The sequence below is a fragment of the Hypomesus transpacificus genome, chromosome 5 (assembly GCF_021917145.1).
Source record: "Hypomesus transpacificus isolate Combined female chromosome 5, fHypTra1, whole genome shotgun sequence".
NCBI lineage: Eukaryota > Metazoa > Chordata > Actinopteri > Osmeriformes > Osmeridae > Hypomesus > Hypomesus transpacificus.
Genome location: NC_061064.1, coordinates 7,002,874 through 7,020,617, shown reverse-complemented (window position 1 = coordinate 7,020,617; position 17,744 = coordinate 7,002,874). Strand labels below are relative to the sequence as shown.

The following is a 17,744-nucleotide window of genomic DNA, read 5'->3' as shown; positions in this document are numbered from 1 at the left end:
TTTCTTAAGGACAACAAATGGTTAGGAATTGGTGAAACGTACCAGAAAACATTAAAGTTAATTGTACAACAGGAAGAGAACACTGACATGATCCTGGAATATGCAGTTGACCGCATGGATTTAACGTAAAAAATCCTCAACATAGCACCTAGTGTCTTTCAGATCCAGAATTCTTGTAAACTGAAGAAATGCACCAGTACACATTTTCATTGGTTTTCCAGAAAGCCTATTAAGTGTCTGAGTCTGGGAAAACATTTCTGCATGGAAAGAGGAGGGTATAAGGTGTGTTTGTCTTGTTTTCAAGGCTGGAGATGGTCATTCTTTCTCTCTTGTGTTCTTTGAGAAATGCCACACTGCTGGTGTGATATTCTTGATTGAATATCTACATTTAATACGTCTTGTCAGATGCCCACCATTTAAAATAGGCTATCCTTCATTTGGCCATTCAGACAGGAAAGCAATACCACATACAGACAGAAGTGCTGGCGTAGCCCCAGTCGTGTAATGAAACACAGCTGTTTCATTCAGCGAGGTGCTACAAAAACAAGCCAACATTAACCTGACCGCATGTAATTACGTTGTTAGACCCATTTCAGCGGCGCGTAAATACGCACAAGCGTCGACGCAAGCCTGAGTAGGTATGTTTAAGAATTTATGTATGAAACGTTGCTTATCTTTCAGTAGGGGCGTGGCTATTAGGTCGCGTATTTTCTATACTTGAAAACCCATGTGTAGAGGAAGTTCTGAGACACTCCCAACGACCGCAACAGTAGCACGAGCACCCAGGGTCGGAACGGTCGAGAAATAAGTAGGCAACAAGTCTTTGAATAGCCACTAAGTAGCCAACAAGTCCTAGAGGGGTAAGTCATGCAAAATATTTATTTGTTAACCGGTAATACTATATACATCAACATTCAATGCATTTGCCAATGATCTAGTTTTTGTTGCACCTTGGGGAGGGACACAACCAAGTGCACTGTTAAACATTGCTTTGACACGGTGAAACATTTTTGTACATCACGGAAAAACGAAACACTAACTTTTTCCTCTGATTTGACAGATGGCGGTTTTTGCAAATCACATTTTGGGAATATTCTTGGATTACTTCAAAAAGACTTCGTTGGCTCTTTGGACCCTGTCCCCATGATACTCTTCTCACCAGCGACTTAATTGTGCAGAATATTGCTGAGATGACTATGTTCTATATAGTAATTGAATTAATAATTGCTGTTTTGTCCATATCCGGCAATGTATTGGTTTGCTGGGCTGTCGCAATCAATACCACTCTGAAAAACGCTACGAACTACTTTTTGGTGTCCTTGGCAGTAGCCGATATTTTGGTTGGTTGTCTTGCCATCCCTTTTGCCATAACTATAAGCATTGGTATCTGTTTGGACTTCTACGGATGCCTTTTCCTCGCCTGCTTTGTTTTGGTACTGACTCAAAGCTCAATATTTAGCCTTCTTGCTGTTGCAATTGACAGATATGTGGCCGTTAAAATCCCTCTAAGGTAAGCAATTTTTGTAGTATTTCTATCACTCAACTAAATCAACTTACTCACTTATTCCAGTCACTGCAGTCAAGTAAATATCATTGAACTGTGTTATGTAATCAGATTCATCAGTCTTAATGCAAACGACTCTCTATCAGTTCAGTTGACTTTTGGTCAGTTGTTCAATGATCTGGGATGTACAATTTAAATCAATATAATTAGTTGATCAACAACGGCAGGGGAAAGGGCAGTAAACTCGATTAGACACTGTGTACATATACGCCTGGTATAAAACGGGGCTATAGGGAGGTTATTTTAGTAAATAAATCAATCTTCTATCTAACAGATAATCATATTATGATTGTCCCATAACATGCGTCCTTGTTTAATCTTACGCAAGCATAGGCTGCTGATCATTTCAAGTGAATATGTTAGCCTAGATTATCGAGGTTGCATTATCTATTTGTATTTCATATTGATGTTCTTACCTTGCGTTTTATAATCTTTAACTGTAGCACTTTGAGGCTTCAAATGTAAAGTGCAAATGTATCATTGTTATTAGATGACATTTCTAATGAACACCACTGTTATTTGAAAAGTAATGTTTTTGTTTTGGGGGAAATTGCTTATAGACTGCCAAAACTTGGACTATACATTTTGGACTATGATCGCTTTTAGAGGTTAAATGTATTGTGTGTCAAAAAGCGTGGAAAAGGAGTGATCAGATGTAGCCTTAGATAGATGAGCCTCACATAATGAGATCCCTTCTCTGCTTGTCTTCAAAGGCAAGGTGTCTGGGGGAGGCAGATTGATTGGATCACTTTAAAAGGTGCATCAATCAGTGATTGTCAGCTATCAGAGCCCTAGATAATGAAGGGATCGATACCTAGCTCCAGTGTGTTGATACAGTGACCACACACACGGCAGTGTTCAGTGCTGGCTGTGACCACACATGACCAAGACCACATGAAGACCCCAGAGATCAAGGTGGTAGAGGCCCTCAACCAGCAAGGTGCTTTACGCTTCCAGCTGCTGTTTTCTTATAGAAGCCAAATGAAGAGATTAGGTCTTTATGTCTTTGTTGCCACATGGGTCTAATGCGTCTGTTGGTGTTTGACAACTTGTGTTTTTCAATATACAGTTGTTTTGCTTCTAGTACCTAGTACACTTCTTTAAGATTAAGCGTGAATATTAATAGGTTATTTCAATTTGGTATACATCATGTCTATTCAGAGCCAATTCAGACATACAAAACAATTGAAAGGGTTCGCTTCCACGCCCAGATACAGCCATACACAACAGGTCTGTTGATGACAACGTGTGTGTCTGTGTTTGTCACATTTAGTGTGTGTGTGTTGGTGTTTTTGGTGGCGTGTTCACACGCAAAGACACATTTGGGTGGAAATGCACTCATGCATGTGTTCGGCGGGGTCGGAATCCTCAGGGAGGCCGGTTGTCTTTTGGGTGCCGACTGTTTTCACAGCTGGCTTTACTGGAAGTGAAAGAGAAGGTCCAGATGTTCCAGGGGGTTCTGCCTGCCACAGTCTCGCTTCAGAAGCTTGCTTTCCTTTGCATGTTTCCCAGAACAAGACCTTGGGGCTATTTTAGTTTCCTTCACACCACCAGTCTTTGCTGGTAAGACAATCCAATAACCTGTCCAATAATCCAAGTTCCAAAAGGTCTGTACTTTCCGGAGCTTTCCCCGCCATCCAGAGCTCGCTTTGCATTCTAAGTCACCTCTTCCTCCAGAGAGAGAGAGGAAGAGAGAGCATTATGTTCGAAGGTGGCTGCCTGCCCATAGTATGCTGTGACTAAAACGATTATCAGTCGCCAATTTCCAAGATGTTATTGCCAGCCTGAGCGTGTGGACTAACCATCGTTAGATCCTCTAACTGTTAGCCACAGACACCGCGGGGTATCCATATGGCATTCGCATGATAATGTTCATCACGGGGGCCTGTCAAGGGAAGGAACGGATATCTGGTAATGTGTTCCTAGATTCCCCTCTTGTCTTTTTTTGTGGTTGGCCAGAGTAGAACACAGATGCTCGATTCCAGCTCTTTTGTTTTCATACCTGTGAGAGCGACTGGTGCTTTGCACTAGAGTGGTGTATTTGCGTACTTGCATGCAAATTGAAGCCTATTGGGTTTCCAGGAGTCGTCCCACCACCTGTTGTGTTGAGTCCTAAGCTGAGCTCTGGACGCCTATGTGTGTCAAAGCGGATATTGTGATCATTTCCACTTGTGGTCTGCAGGCTGGCAGAGGTGGCCCCCACAGCGGAAGCACAGGAACACAGGGGTTAGAGAGGGGGAGGGTGTAGGGAGGGAGGGAGAGAAGAAGAAAGGAGAGAGATGCCAGTCTGCTGTCGTAATGCCAGAACTAATCCTTTTTAGCCGTCCATTCAGTGGCTCTCACAGATCGGAATTCCGCCCGCTCTGTCGGAGAGGGAAAGGGGAGTTTAACGTTGATGAGAGAGATATGGATCGGTGGATGCCACATCTTAGCCCCCCTGGAACAAACGCGTCTTCGGGCTGGATGGGGACAGGTGGAGGACGAGGAGGAGGGTGGTGACAGCCAGAGAGAGGGAGGCGGGCGATAGAGGGAGCGGAGGTGGAGATCGATGGAGATACGGACAAGACAGTGGAAAGACATGTGGATCCCACCTGGGTCGGGGGGGTCTCCCTGTACATCCCTGGGCAGGGCAGTGCATTATTGATGGCTTCAGGGCCAGCACATAACTGGCTATGGAAAAGGACAGGGGAACGGCCAGGATTCTGTAGGCACTGTTGAATCATTTACTGGAGTGCCATAAAAAGCTCCAGACTGTATGAGGAGGCCTGTCTTCTGAGAAGGGGACTCCTGGAGCTAATAATTAAGAGCCTGCCTTATCAGCCAGCACTACTGTTATTACAGCTCTGAAGCTCATTTCACTGGCAATGGGCCACGCGAGACCAAAAGTGTTTGGTGACACTGAGGGGGACAAATGCATCGCCCACTGATAACAGAGTACTACTTTGCCTGACTCGATACCATCATTATATAGTTGGCAAGGAGCCATATCCGAGTCAGAAGAGTGTTGAAGTGCATCGGCGGTCAGTCCTCGGCATGCCTCTGTGACTCACGGCCGTGCGGCAGCTCGCCATCTATCTTTAGGCAGCAGCTCCTGTCGGTGTTGCGAGCGCAGCTGATGCTTCACGATGTGGACGGACAGCGAGTCTGGAGGAGCGTGATGCTGTCTGCAGGCACGGCACAGATCAGTGCTTGGGACCACAGCATGACACGCATACTGTGTTCATGCTGCGTGGGTCCTTCATCTGGATCCCCTGCCTGGGGAAGGCATGAAGATGTAGTGTCATGAGTATCACTGATGACTATCTTCCATTGTAGTTCCCTCAGTAGGTTGATACATGGTTGAGAACAAGTTTGTTTGAACAGTGTGGGCAGTGACTTGGCTATATCCATGACTATATTGGAGTTGTACATTTATAGGTTGTAAAACATGTTGGATGAAAATAGATGATAGGAACGATGCCAGGTGTTTTATACAGGGCTCGCTGGCATTCAACAGGATGTACGATCAGAGTGTACACAGAGAACAGCATGCATGCTGATAATAGTAATGGCTTCACTGTAACCAGTTTTCTGGTATCATGCTCATAAAAAATATTGTGTCATGTGATATTGAAGTCTGTTTCATTGGTGGACAGTGTAATAAGAAAGGATGTCGATTGATGTTCCTCTCCGTCCTGTTCTCCAGGTACAGGGAGCTGGTGACGGGCAAAAGGGCCAGAGAGATCATCGCCATTTTATGGATCCTATCCTTCATCATTGGCCTCATCCCCTTCCTGGGCTGGAACCTAAAGGAGCAAGCATGCGCTCCGCCCCCGGAGAACGCCAGCGTCCGGTTGGACAACGCCTCCGACCAGTGCCCTCTGATTGGCCGGGAGGGCGAGCGAGCCTTCCTGAAGAGCTGCCAGCTCGCCTGCATGTTTGAGAGCGTGGTGGACATGCACTACATGGTCTACTTCAACTTCTTCGGCTGCGTCCTCCCCCCCCTGCTCATCATGCTGGGCATCTACGCCAAGATCTTCACGGTGGCGCGCAAGCAGCTGCGGCAGATCGAGCTCAAGTGCGTGGGCAACGGCGACAGCAGCCACCACCACAGCCTGCTGCAGCGCGAGTTCCGGGCCGCCAAGTCGCTCTCCATCATCGTGGGGCTGTTCGCCCTGTGCTGGCTGCCCGTCCACATCCTCAACTGCCTGACGCTGTTCTACGGCGACCTGTACAAGTCGCCCGTCGTCATGTACGTGGCCATCATGCTGTCGCACGCCAACTCGGCCGTCAACCCCATCATCTACGCCTACCGCATCAAGGACTTCCGGGACACCTTCCGGAAGATCCTGACGCGCCACTTCCTGTGCCGCAGGGAGGACCTCTACCTTAGCTCCAACGGCAGCAGGCGGAATAAAGACCAGATTCACATGACTATCGACCCCTTACTCTAGGGGGGGGGGGGGGGGGGTGCTGCTGTGGTGCGGGTTAGGTTCCCTCCCCAGACGCTATTTGTCTTAACTTGTGTTTTATTTTTGAATGCTATTTTCAGTAAGGATAGATATGTTTACAGAACAAAAGGGGTATATTCCATATAACATGCATTGAATGTGGACAATTATTTATACATCCCGTGGAGTATCTGTGGTCAGCTGGGGAAATGCAGATGTAGCTAGTGCTTTTCATGTTGTGAAGGATTCTTTTTTATTTGATTTAGCTGAATCGAACTGGATATGCAGGACTGTGAAATCGATCCAATTGCAATGTTTGAATTCATTGCTAGGATTTTATTTATCATTCCTACGCATATTATTGCAACTCGAAAACACTCCTTTCTGAAGCCTTAATTTTGAGGAAAACAATGTGTTAAGTGTATAGCATTGAGTGTCTGAACTATTTATTTATTTTGATGTAGTTGGGAATGGAAAGACAAAACCACATTATGTAAACCTACGTTGGTTGCACTGTACTTGGGTTTTGATGGACTCCAATAGAAATGTTCTTCTAGAAGAAACAGACACACTGCAGAGGAAACTGCAAATGGAAAAATGTAAGCAGGAACCTTTTATGACTGCAACCTCAGCAAAATGTTTATGGAGAGGACAGGACACGAGAAAGGTGGACCACTCCATATCTATAGAGTTTCCTGGAAAACTCAGGAACAGGCCTACATAATGGGAAGCTTGACTGTGCTGTGAAAAACAGTAGTTCAGAGAAAATAAAGGTTTGGACCTGTGGCAAATGAATGAAGTGTATCTTTCGTCACCATTCAAAGCCTAATTATTTGAAATGCCGACTGACTAAAACTACAGTCACATGTCCTTCAGACAATGTGTCAGTGACTACCCCCCCCCCCCCCCCCCCCCTTCTTAACCCAGACGGACTCCCAGGGCATAGTGTACCCAGCTGGAATGAACCACCTCTGGCAGTCATCGTCATGAACTGTCAACTGTGACAAACGTCTCTTTTAGCAGACAGGAGAAGCTGAAGTCAACTCAAGGAGAAACTCTGACAGTTGCCCCCATATCAAGTTAGCACGTCGTTGCGGTTTGGGCGGCCGAGGGAAAGATTAAGCACCCCTCCCCCAGGCTACCATTGCAGCTGAGTGCCAACCACAGTAAACAAGTTCAATGAGGAACAGTAACATGATTGGATGCTCTCATGTTTTGTGAAAGGGGAAACAACTTATGTTCATTTCTGAAAATGTTGTATATTGACACATCCGGCATGAATCGGTAAATGATGTATGTCATCATGACGGATGGTGCTGCACTTGTTTTCTGGGTGTGATGGCCAGTATCGTGTACTGTATGCTTGGAAGCAGTGACTACTTGAGATTGAATTGGCTGTGGTGTTCACCTGAGGTCAAGAGAGAGACCTGCATTTGACGTAATTCCATTCCATTTGAAAATTCCATGAACAAAAGAAGCCAGTGCTGCACTGTCAAAACATGAACGTACATATTTGTTTTTAGAATTTTTTTTAGTCAAATCTAAATATTTCAACATGCTTCTTGCTTCTGTGTTGCTGTTGACTGGTGTTTTAATGTCAACTTTTTATGTGGAAAGCATCAAGCACTGGGATGCAACAACTACAGTATTTCATTTGTCATTGTTAATGTGTTACTTATTCACGATATACCAACAAAAACAAAAAAAACTCAAGGGCTAAAAAAGGAGTGTGCTAAACTTCAAGAACATTCCAATGCAGACACTGACATCGCATTGTATTCATTACAGTGTTACATAAGTATAGAGAAACTATCAATGTTAAAGCTTCTAAAATTCCAGTGAGTGATCGATATCAGACTATTGCCTTTCAGTTGTTGAGAAAGAACCATGCAAAAACAAGCTGACGTAATTCAATAATTCTGCTTTCATTCTCACACATTTGTACAAGTGTTTGTACAGTTTTGCCACTAATTAACAAACCACTGGTCACGATGAAGTTACATTCCTGCTCAATAAATATTATTGTACTCAACTGATTACAACTGTAAACCAATACAGCTATTTAAAATCAGTATGTATGGTGAATTATTTTGTTAATAAAAACAGTTTTTATAAACATTATACACAAATGTGTATATTGTTTGTCTTTCACAAGCTGTACCAGCCAAATCCAACCAAAAACACATGTATGCTTGGGAAATACATGTCATTCCAGAGAAACACACTTAGGTTTTTATATCATTTTATTGTTCCCTATAAACAAAGTGACAGACTTGAGTTCAGATGAGAGGAAACGCAATAGCGTAACACACTCGGTGAAACAGATGTACGTACATTCTTTGGCCAATGACCAAGAACATAACACTCGGAACAACACATCTGCAAGAGTCTGAGAGACAAGTTCAGAACCGTACAACCCCAGCAGCAGCGTTCCCATCGTTCTCTGACGTCTTCACACAAGCCCGAGGAGAGGGGGCCATCACGTCCGCCATCCATTGTCAGTCCTGCATGTGTGGTAGGTCAGTCCTGCATGTGTGGTAGGTCAGTCCTGCATGTGTGATGGGTCAGTCCTGCATGTGTGATGGGTCAGTCCTGCATGTGTGGTAGGTCAGTCCTGCATGTGTGGTAGGTCAGTCCTGCATGTGTGATGGGTCAGTCCTGCATGTGTGGTAGGTCAGTCCTGCATGTGTGGTAGGTCAGTCCTGCATGTGTGATGGGTCAGTCCTGCATGTGTGGTAGGTCAGTCCTGCATGTGTGGTAGGTCAGTCCTGCATGTGTGATGGGTCAGTCCTGCATGTGTGGTAGGTCAGTCCTGCATTACAGCAGCAGTTTGGAGGACTAGGGTTCTGGGCCAGCTCCCCCAGACAGGATGAGGGACATCTGTTGGTCAGACAAGACCTCCAGCCGGGACACTCCCATGGCCTGGCTCAGGTAGGCTGCCAGAATGTGCTTACACTGCCAGAGTGAAAAGAAGAATGATGTTAGGCTGTCTCCAAAGCATGACGTGTGAGTGGTAGAGATAGCGAGGGTAAGTGACTGATCCGGACGAATTCACAACCAAAGTACAGTATGTGTGTGGGGTTTTGTGTGAGCGCAAGTTCAAACTAGTTTGTGCTGAAGCTTATCGCCATCATCTCGATGGATACCATCATCTCGATGGATGCCCGGGTAATCGACTTGTTTTCTACAAGTCGTTATTACATCCATTAAAAATGAATGTGCCGCCACCACACAAGCGTTTTTCATGCAGATGCAGTTCACTGAACTAAAACGACGGGAGGGCAAAGAGGGTGCAGAGCAGAATGTAGTGAGTGTGCTGATTCTCTCAGCAATAGGAGAGAACAGGCAGTAGCAGGCCAGTCAGCAACAGACCACAGGCTGCATGGGGAAAACCCCAGCAGTCCAACAGCAGGCAACACATGCCCTACTTCTTCAGGGGTGGGGAGTGAGACCCTAGTCTGGCTAAATCAACCCAGTGTGCCCTGGAAGACAGGGAAGGGGGGGGGGGGGGGTGTTTGGAGGGGGTGGGGGGGGTAGTAACATGGTTAATGGAATCTGAGTCGATGGCGCTTTAGGGGCTTCTGGCTTTGGTTTATGACCCTTACTAGGATAGATGGGTATACATCGGACCCAAAACCTGCTCCTGAAACACACACCACCGCTGCTGGATAGACCATGCAAGTAAACGAAGAATATTGGGACACGTAGTTGGGTCTTTTGGAAAACGTAGTTTGAGAGAAATTGGATTTATGTTCTGCCGAAGCACAAGGAGAGGGTCTTGCGGGTCGGCTGCAGCTCTCGGTTTCTCAGGCTGATTTTAGCCTCTTTCTCTGGGGACTAGGTCACGCTGATATCCAGGGTTGAAGCAGAGGTTCTCTTGTAGCGAAAAATCCAAAAGATACAAATGGCAGGGTAGAGGTGAGACCCTCCCAAAGAGCAGACTCAAATATATCGGTTCTGTTCAGAACAAACAGGCCTAGTCTGGGGAGGGGGGGGGGGGGGGGGGTGTGAGGGGGCAAATGGGGCCTGAGTGTGGTCCTTGGCCACCCCTGTGTGTGTGTGTGTGTGTATGCGCGTGTGTGCGTGCGTGCATGCGACGGTGCTCACCAGCAGGCTCTCATTCCTCCTGAGCACTGTGTAGGCGAAGGCCGGACAGGGACAGAAGTGACAGGAGATGAAGCAGGTGTACAGCTTCCCTGATCCCCCCAGCACCTGGCGCGGACGACACACAGACCCAGTCAAAGGCAGAACAGGACCAGCACAATGTGGACTCATGCACGTTTAAGGTTGTGCCTTTGAATGGAAACGCTCTGCTTGAAAAAGCAGAAACAGGCCAAATACTGATTCCAGGCCACAGCATGGTAAGAGTGGTAAATATGTATCTAGCTTGTGCTCGGCCCTTACAGTTCTAGATCCTAACACTGCATCAGAAGGATGAGAATGCTGTCGGTGCTGGTACTATATTCTCCTGACGGATCAGAGCTCGACCTTTCAACTGCAACACCGTACGGCAGAGGAGCAGACAGGAAAGGGAAAGTGGGGTGGACGGAGAGGAATGAAGGGAAACAAGCTCATCTCATCTCCTGAGGTCCTCCAACCTGCCTCGACACGTCCCACAAACCCTCGCCGCCAGGAACGCGCATTAGCGGGACACACCGACGCCCCTCCCTCCGTCCCTCTTTTCATAATAAACAGGTCATTTGACAGAACTGCTTTGAAGGTGAGGTTGCTCACCTGTGCAGTGCTTTAATATCAGTTCCAAGGGGGAACTGATATTAGAGGGAAGTGCTGACTTGTATACAATACACATTGTATACAATAGGTTTTGGTGATAAGAACTTGTGCTCTACTCAAGTAGAGCCCTTTCCCCACTGTGCGGCACTCTTTTAAAACTTCAGCTCTACAGCACATGACACGCGGGGATATTAGGTCTAAAGATTAGTCAGCCGTGCCAACATAACTAATGCTTCCCAAGAAGGCAGAACAGGCTCCGTTAGTCCCAGCGGGTGACAAATTCTCAGTGGTGTAGTCTGGCTAAATTACCTTGGCTGTGACCTACAAAAATAAAACACCTCATTTGTAAAAAAGTGACACGTCATTATGAATGAATCACGGCAGGGACAATTCCAAGGAGTTGAGCTGGTGGCGCAGGAGAGAGCAGAGAGCCTGGCAAGGCAGACGACAGGCTAGCCGTGGATGTGGGACAAACTGAAGGATTTACCATGTGCATGCTAATCCCAATCAGCATGGCATCAATATTACTGTGTAGCATGTCCTGCATCGCTATATTCATACTATTCCACTGATTGCATAATACCGTACGGACTCGCATTCGTGAAGGTCAGTCTTGTATGCGTGGCATGGTGTACAAAGTGGGGGTCACTGGTTCTGAGTGCAGCTGTTGGGTTCCTACATGGCCATTGCTGGAGACGGTCTCCTGGGTCATGTGATATTTAAAGCCAATGGAAGGGAAGACTGGATTCCTAGGTCAAGACCAGACTCATATAGGGGCCCCGGGTCTTACAGGAACTTGTCTGTCTGGGCCAGAATGAGAGCTGCCAGGATCATCATGGGAATGAACTAGAAGGCTGTCTCGTTTGTGATGCGGCTGTTGTAGCCCGTCCTTATCCGTACTGCTCGACTGACTTCCCTATCACAATGTGCTCACTCATTCATCATTACATCATCTTATATGATTCAGTCTGTTGACGTGTTTATGTTAACTATATCTATCTATCTATGTATCTATGCTTCAGAGACACTTTGATACTGATTACCGTACCTACACGTCTTTGATGAGGCCATTGTTCTTGTCTAGCATTAGATCGCTCCTCTGCTGACTAACAAAATCTAAATCCAGAGCCTAGACGGAAGTCACACCGTTGGTGGAGGAGAATGACCTTTTCTTGTTCCACAAGGGGAGCTATGTCGTGGGAGAAACCAAGGAGAGCTGCTTCCAGCTTCTGAAGACTAAGTCATTGAAAACCAGCTCACATCAGGGGGAAATCTTTTTTTTTGTCCCCCAAGCTGGCATGCACCGGTGCCATAGCTGCGACCACAAAGCAGCGTGCCGGCCCGCACAAAACCCCCTCTCTCTTTCACTGACGGCGTCCTTCCACAGCACTGGCTGATATCCAGGAGCTACGGAGGGGCATCCAAAGGCAGACTGTAAATCTGGAGATATCTCTCAGTCTCTGTCGATGATAAAACCAGGATCTGGGTCTCCCAGAAGCAGACATCTGGCTTCACTCCTGTTACGAAAGCCGGCCCTCGTGGGACTACTCACAGGGCAGGCTGGACGGGTCCGACGGTAAGAGGTTTGGAAAGCCACAACTTGAGTCTCTGAGCGCCAGAGTTGTGGCCAGCTTTTGCAGAAAATTGAATTTTGCGGGAAGTCATGTCCCCAAAAGCCCCCAAGAGCCCCGTGCTCAATTGTTTTGATGTTTTTTTTTCCTATTGAGGGAAATAATTCCACCTGTCTGGGCTCCCCTTATCAGAGACTAGTCTTACAAAACACACAGCACAGATGACAAAGCCTTTTTTCAGTTTCAGTCACTGAAACTTTGCTTCTTTCAACAGAGTGGAGGATGAGCAGCGTTTCACAATTGTGTCCAAACCATTCGTCGCATTTCACCATAAATGTTTAAATCCAGAAGCGCATAACAGGGAGGTTAAAGGAGTAAAACAAACCTGCAAACGTGTTTATATTAATGCACAGCCGTGAAGAGACGTTTGCGGTCCATAAATGGTCCTGTGACGGTGTTATAAAGACTTTTTAAGGGTCACTAAGAGAACAGTTGCTTACATTCCATCAGGAAGTACGGTTTATAGAGCAGCGGCCATGGAATTATAACATGCTTCTGAAATCTGCTGTCGCCGCTGCTGTCTATAAACTACCAGCCAGGACCAGGGGCTCAGAGGGCAGCAGCACTGCCACTAAATGGCCCAGGGGGTGGGGTGGGGTGGGGGGGTAAGGTCAGGGTTACCCCATACTCCACTCTGGGGGTGGCCTGGGGTGGTTACGGTTAAGGTGCCAGTTGCTATTGGTGGGGGTGGTGTGTGTGTGTGTGAGGGGGAGGGGGGGGGGGGGGTTAACTACAGACACATGACCATGATGGATGGTGACAGATATGTGATTGTGAGGTGAACAGTAAACAGTGTGACTACAGCCCACTGGAGTGTGTGGTGCTTCGGGTGGACGGTGTCAAAAATGTCATCTTGTGTCACCTGCTTGTGCTACTTGTCCCCAACCTGGTGTTCAGGTGTCATGGGGACAAGGCTGTTTACATGTCTTAAACTCATGACACGCTTGATCTATAGTTTGCAGGGAGGCATTAGCATAACAGGTGAGGCAGCGCGTAACACCCCCTTTGCACGTGTTGATAGCAACAGCTGGGATTGTGTCACTCATCTCTGTGTTGAAACATGAGAGTGTGTAGACGGTATACACTTGACTCATGTCGAGGGAACACAGGATTAACAGACAAACCAAAAGCCTTTCCTACAAACTCAGAGTTTGCCCATCAAATCGATTATTCACAAGCCATGAATGTTTAGGATTGCCCTTTCAAAAAGCATCTTCCCAAAAACTGGTTTCACCTTTGCCACACGGCCTGACCACACCGTCAACACCAGACAGACGGCCTGACCACACCGTCAACACCAGACAGACGGCCTGACCACACCGTCAACACCAGACAGACTCCCTCCCCCCCCCCCCCCCCCCCCCCGTTTTTATTCTGAAAAGGTCACCTGAAGCTATGAGCAAGGTGTGATAAACAACTAGTATCAAGCTGGAGAAGCACGGAAAGGCCCTTAGTTCAACGCAGACGTGCGCAAGTCTCTTGGGAAACGAGCTGTGGTTTCCAGTGAAAATCTCTTGACTCAGACTCTTCCTCAGAACTACAGAAGAGGACAATATTCCATAGGATGTCATTTCAAGTGTTAGTGTAACACGTGACAAACAGTGTAAGTGACAATGCCAAAAATATGCGTGGTTACTCTGGATGACGATGTGGCCCTAGAAAAGAGAGTGCAACTTTAATAGCTATCCTCTCGTAGAATCTTGAACAGACGAGAGCTTAATGGAAATTTATATTTGGATCATTCTAAAAGTAGGGCAGAATAACAGAAAGGCAGGAACACTCCTTGGCCGGTCGGCTAGGCTAAATCACTTACTGCGATACAAAAGAATATTCGACCCATGTTTTTCGGAGAGGGTGAGGTGACAACGCGATACCAAATGATGGAGGAGACTGCAACTACATACTTATCCTTCACATCACTGCGGAAGGCAAGGGGGTTACATTGACTCATGTTTACAGTGTCAGATAACCGCTGTCCAGTTTGTTTTTGGCACGTTTGTGTTAACAGTGAGAGATGAAGAGAAGAACGGGAAAGGGGACTGGAAGAGGAGCTCCATTCCTCAAGTCCTTGTTTCTGTCAAACAGTCTTTATAAAAGAGAGGAGTAGCTGGGTCAGTCTCCCACTGCCATTACTAGGAGCCAATAAAAGCCTGTTACTTTACCTGCTAACAGTGATGGTAAGCCGGTTCGATTCCCGGCCATGCCAAATGACGTTGTGTCCTTGGGCAAGGCACTTCACCCTACTTGCCTCGGGGGAATGGCCCTGTACTTACTGTAAGTCGCTCTGGATAAGAGCGTCAGCTAAATGACTAATTGTAAAAGGACTGAGCTGCGTTCCATGTAAGTTCGGGCTTCCTGCTCAGCCGCTCCCAGGCTGTGGAATGCTCTCCCTGATCACCGGAGGACCCCACAGACTGTGGATGCTTTTAAACGTGGCCTCAAAACCCACCTTTTTAACAGAGCCTTTGGTTGATTGACTCTTTTATTCTGTCCTGTTTTCTTTTTTGGTCTACATTATTATAATTTTTCGCACTTTCTTGTTTTTAACCTGTAGCACTTTGAGATTGTAGTTAAATATAAAGTGCATTATAAATATTACTATTATTATTATGTTTAGTGAGACATTAGAAGCAGAGGTGTCATCATGATATTGAAAATATTCAACGTCTCTAATTGACAATGAAAAGGCATAAGGAATTTAAAAAGGATACAACCTGCTCTTCCTTACAGACCTTAAATGAATGAGATTGCCCGCTGCAGCTGAATCACAGGATTCTCCCCAAATATGGTCACCCTGACTGTAAAAAGGCACGCTAACCTAAACCAGGACCCAATTAGCCCAGCATCCATGTAAGCCAAACCCACAGCTTTATCCGGTCCTATAGCCTACTCACTCAGACCTCCAAATGCTTTGCTTTCACGTAAACATCTTTCGATGGTACAGATGGGTGAAAACAAAAGCTTTGCTTGTGCAATATAGCCTAGTCCATTTTAAATCCCGACCAGAAAGGAAGTAAGAAATGACTCTCAAAAACCACGTTTATTTATGTTTTCATACGGAAGACTGAAGAACCAGTCTGAGTAAGGTCTAAAATGTTGGAAGATAACTCACTGATGACTTAACCGGCTGCCCACTAAATCATTTGAGGACAAAGTTAAAAGTGGAAAGGGAGGACGCGGCTTGGAGAAAACCTCAGACTGGCCAGTCACTGTGTAGCTTCAACCTCAGTCACCACATCAATATCAGCCTGCTTATAAAAGGTGAAAAGGTCAAAAACCATCTCCTAAGAACGACCAGAAAGGCTCATTAAACTGTCACTGGACTCTATTTAGCACTTAAAGGATCATCAACTTTGCCATGTGAAGGTTTTGTGTACCTACTGGTTATAACTTCTCGGATGAAAAACATCCTGCCACTTAAACTGAAGAAATCAACTGAATTCTAAATAATATGCCTTCTGCCAGTGCTTCACAGTACAGTGAGAGTCGCATTGATTTCCCTTTCAAAGTGAAACACAGACATCAGAAAATGTTTGGCCAAACTGATTGAAACTATTAATGAAAGCACCATAGAATTATTTCCCAAAGAGAAACCATACACCTTTTGAGCTCATTGTTTTTTCCAGTTCCTTTTACACAACAAAACTGTTTGCGCCAAGACTTCCTGAAGAAGTTTACAGGAAACTTGGGTCACAGTGACCACAACCGCACAGAACAGGAATTACAGCAATATACCTAGAAGAATGGAGTTCCGTTGGGTCTTAAGTGCAACATTTAAGTTAGATTGTATGTCAACTGTAAGATAACTACACATCGAGAGGTAGTAATGTCAGTGAACCAGTTAAAAAGCTCAAGAACTAGGCTAGCAGTTATTTTCCAAAAGGGATTCTGCATTTGGTCAGAGTTGTTTACTCAATGTTTGGCCAACTGGGATTGGCGAGGTGGCTTGAGTCATACATGGGTGTGTGTGTTCGAGGGTGAGTATGTTGTGGGTCAGGAGAACCAGACCTGGAAGGCTTTTCTTCCACTGGGAGATGAGACACAGGTTACAGAGCGCTGGTCCACCAGGTCCAGGGCCTGCAGTGCACACGACCCAAACACGAACCTCAGGCTGGGGGAGGAGAGGGAGAGAGCACTTTAAAAACATGAGGTCCATTCTAACTGGACATTATCTAACTGAGTTTGGCCTAAATACAGGACAGACATGGAGATAAGTGGTATTTTCAAGTAAAACACGACATGGAGTCAGGTTTGAGATTTGACAAATCATCCTAGTCATCACAATGGAAGTGACCAGTACAGAGGCCCAATGTCCCTTACTCCCAGCCACATCACCCACAAGATCCTCATGGAAGGCCCCACTAACATGGGCAAGTCTGGGAGAGGCTGTCCTAGTTCTGGGAAACAACTTGTATAAAGGCATTGTCATCCTCCATCCAAATGAAACACCCACCTTTTTACATTAAACACTGACTCAGTGTCACTGAAGTGAAAGTTTGCGTCAATGAAAAAACAATATAAAGTGGAAATTTGACTTTACAGAAGAGAGAATACTCACGCAATAAGCAGATCATCAGGAACTGACGAAAAAGAGGTAGAGAGAGAAAAAAAGTGTAATTTGTTCCTAAGTTTTATTAGTTGTTCTTAGTAAATACATTTACAGATTACGAGATATTAAGTTATTGAAAATTCATTCGCAATTTCCTGTTCATTATCAGGTAGGCTTAGCAGGCTTAGAAAAGTATGAAGAACAAGAGACAGATATTGTTACAGGTTGGTGGCTTGTTGGCCCTGCTTGTTGTGGAGTTTGGTAACACTAAAACAGACATTTATTGTAATTGGGATAAATTCATTCTAGAGGGCGCAGTATGCTTCGGCTAGGTGCATTTAGGATTATTGTCAAACCAAACGTCAGAGTGAAACAATGAACAGAAATCTTAGCTTTGAAAACGTCTTGATTCGATCTTGGTAACTAAGGTAACGGGGCCCAATGCATCTGTCGTAATGAAGCAACACAACACTACCATCTACTGGAAAAACCTGTACACAGTCCTTTCTCCGGAGTTACAAGTTTAGCGAGTCGATAGGATGCACATTTTTGAATACGTCACTTGATCACTAGCTACTTACTTAGAGACGTTTCGTGGAACGTTTTCTGAATATCTTGGAAAAGCTGCTCTGCCACTGCAGCTAATGAGGACATCTCTCATTCACGGCCACAACACTAACCAAAGACTACCTAACGCGACATTTTCGTTAACTTTGTCATTAACTCGGCAGGGAGAATCTATTTTCCTGTTGAGTCCTTGAGAACTTTTCAAAATAAAGTATATTTTATGTGTATTAAAATATTAGGGGGCGGTTCAAAATAAACGTAAGCGTATG

The 17,744-nt window shown here is 45.7% G+C and overlaps 2 protein-coding genes across 3 annotated transcripts; one reads left to right on the top strand and one right to left on the bottom strand.

The window, feature by feature from the left end:
- Window positions 1–630: 630 nt before the first annotated feature.
- adora2b (adenosine A2b receptor) lies at window positions 631–8,143 on the top strand. Its single transcript, XM_047020583.1, has 3 exons — window positions 631–860; window positions 1,061–1,510; window positions 5,250–8,143. Exons 2-3 carry the CDS (start codon window positions 1,191–1,193, stop codon window positions 5,995–5,997), a joined length of 1,068 nt encoding a protein of 355 aa, XP_046876539.1. The 5' UTR covers window positions 631–860; window positions 1,061–1,190; the 3' UTR covers window positions 5,998–8,143.
- A 102-nt stretch (window positions 8,144–8,245) lies between these two features.
- On the bottom strand, window positions 8,246–17,667 carry zswim7 (zinc finger, SWIM-type containing 7). 2 transcript variants are annotated; one of them, XM_047020584.1, is made up of 5 exons: window positions 17,490–17,667; window positions 16,918–16,939; window positions 16,368–16,470; window positions 10,102–10,206; window positions 8,246–8,949 (listed from the first exon to the last, which is right to left on the bottom strand). In XM_047020584.1, exons 1-5 carry the CDS (start codon window positions 17,560–17,562, stop codon window positions 8,833–8,835), a joined length of 420 nt encoding a protein of 139 aa, XP_046876540.1. In that variant the 5' UTR covers window positions 17,563–17,667; the 3' UTR covers window positions 8,246–8,832. The 2 variants fall into 2 exon arrangements, with proteins under 2 accessions (XP_046876540.1, XP_046876541.1); XM_047020585.1 differs by lacking the exon at window positions 16,918–16,939.
- Between the last annotated feature and the right edge of the window lie 77 nt (window positions 17,668–17,744).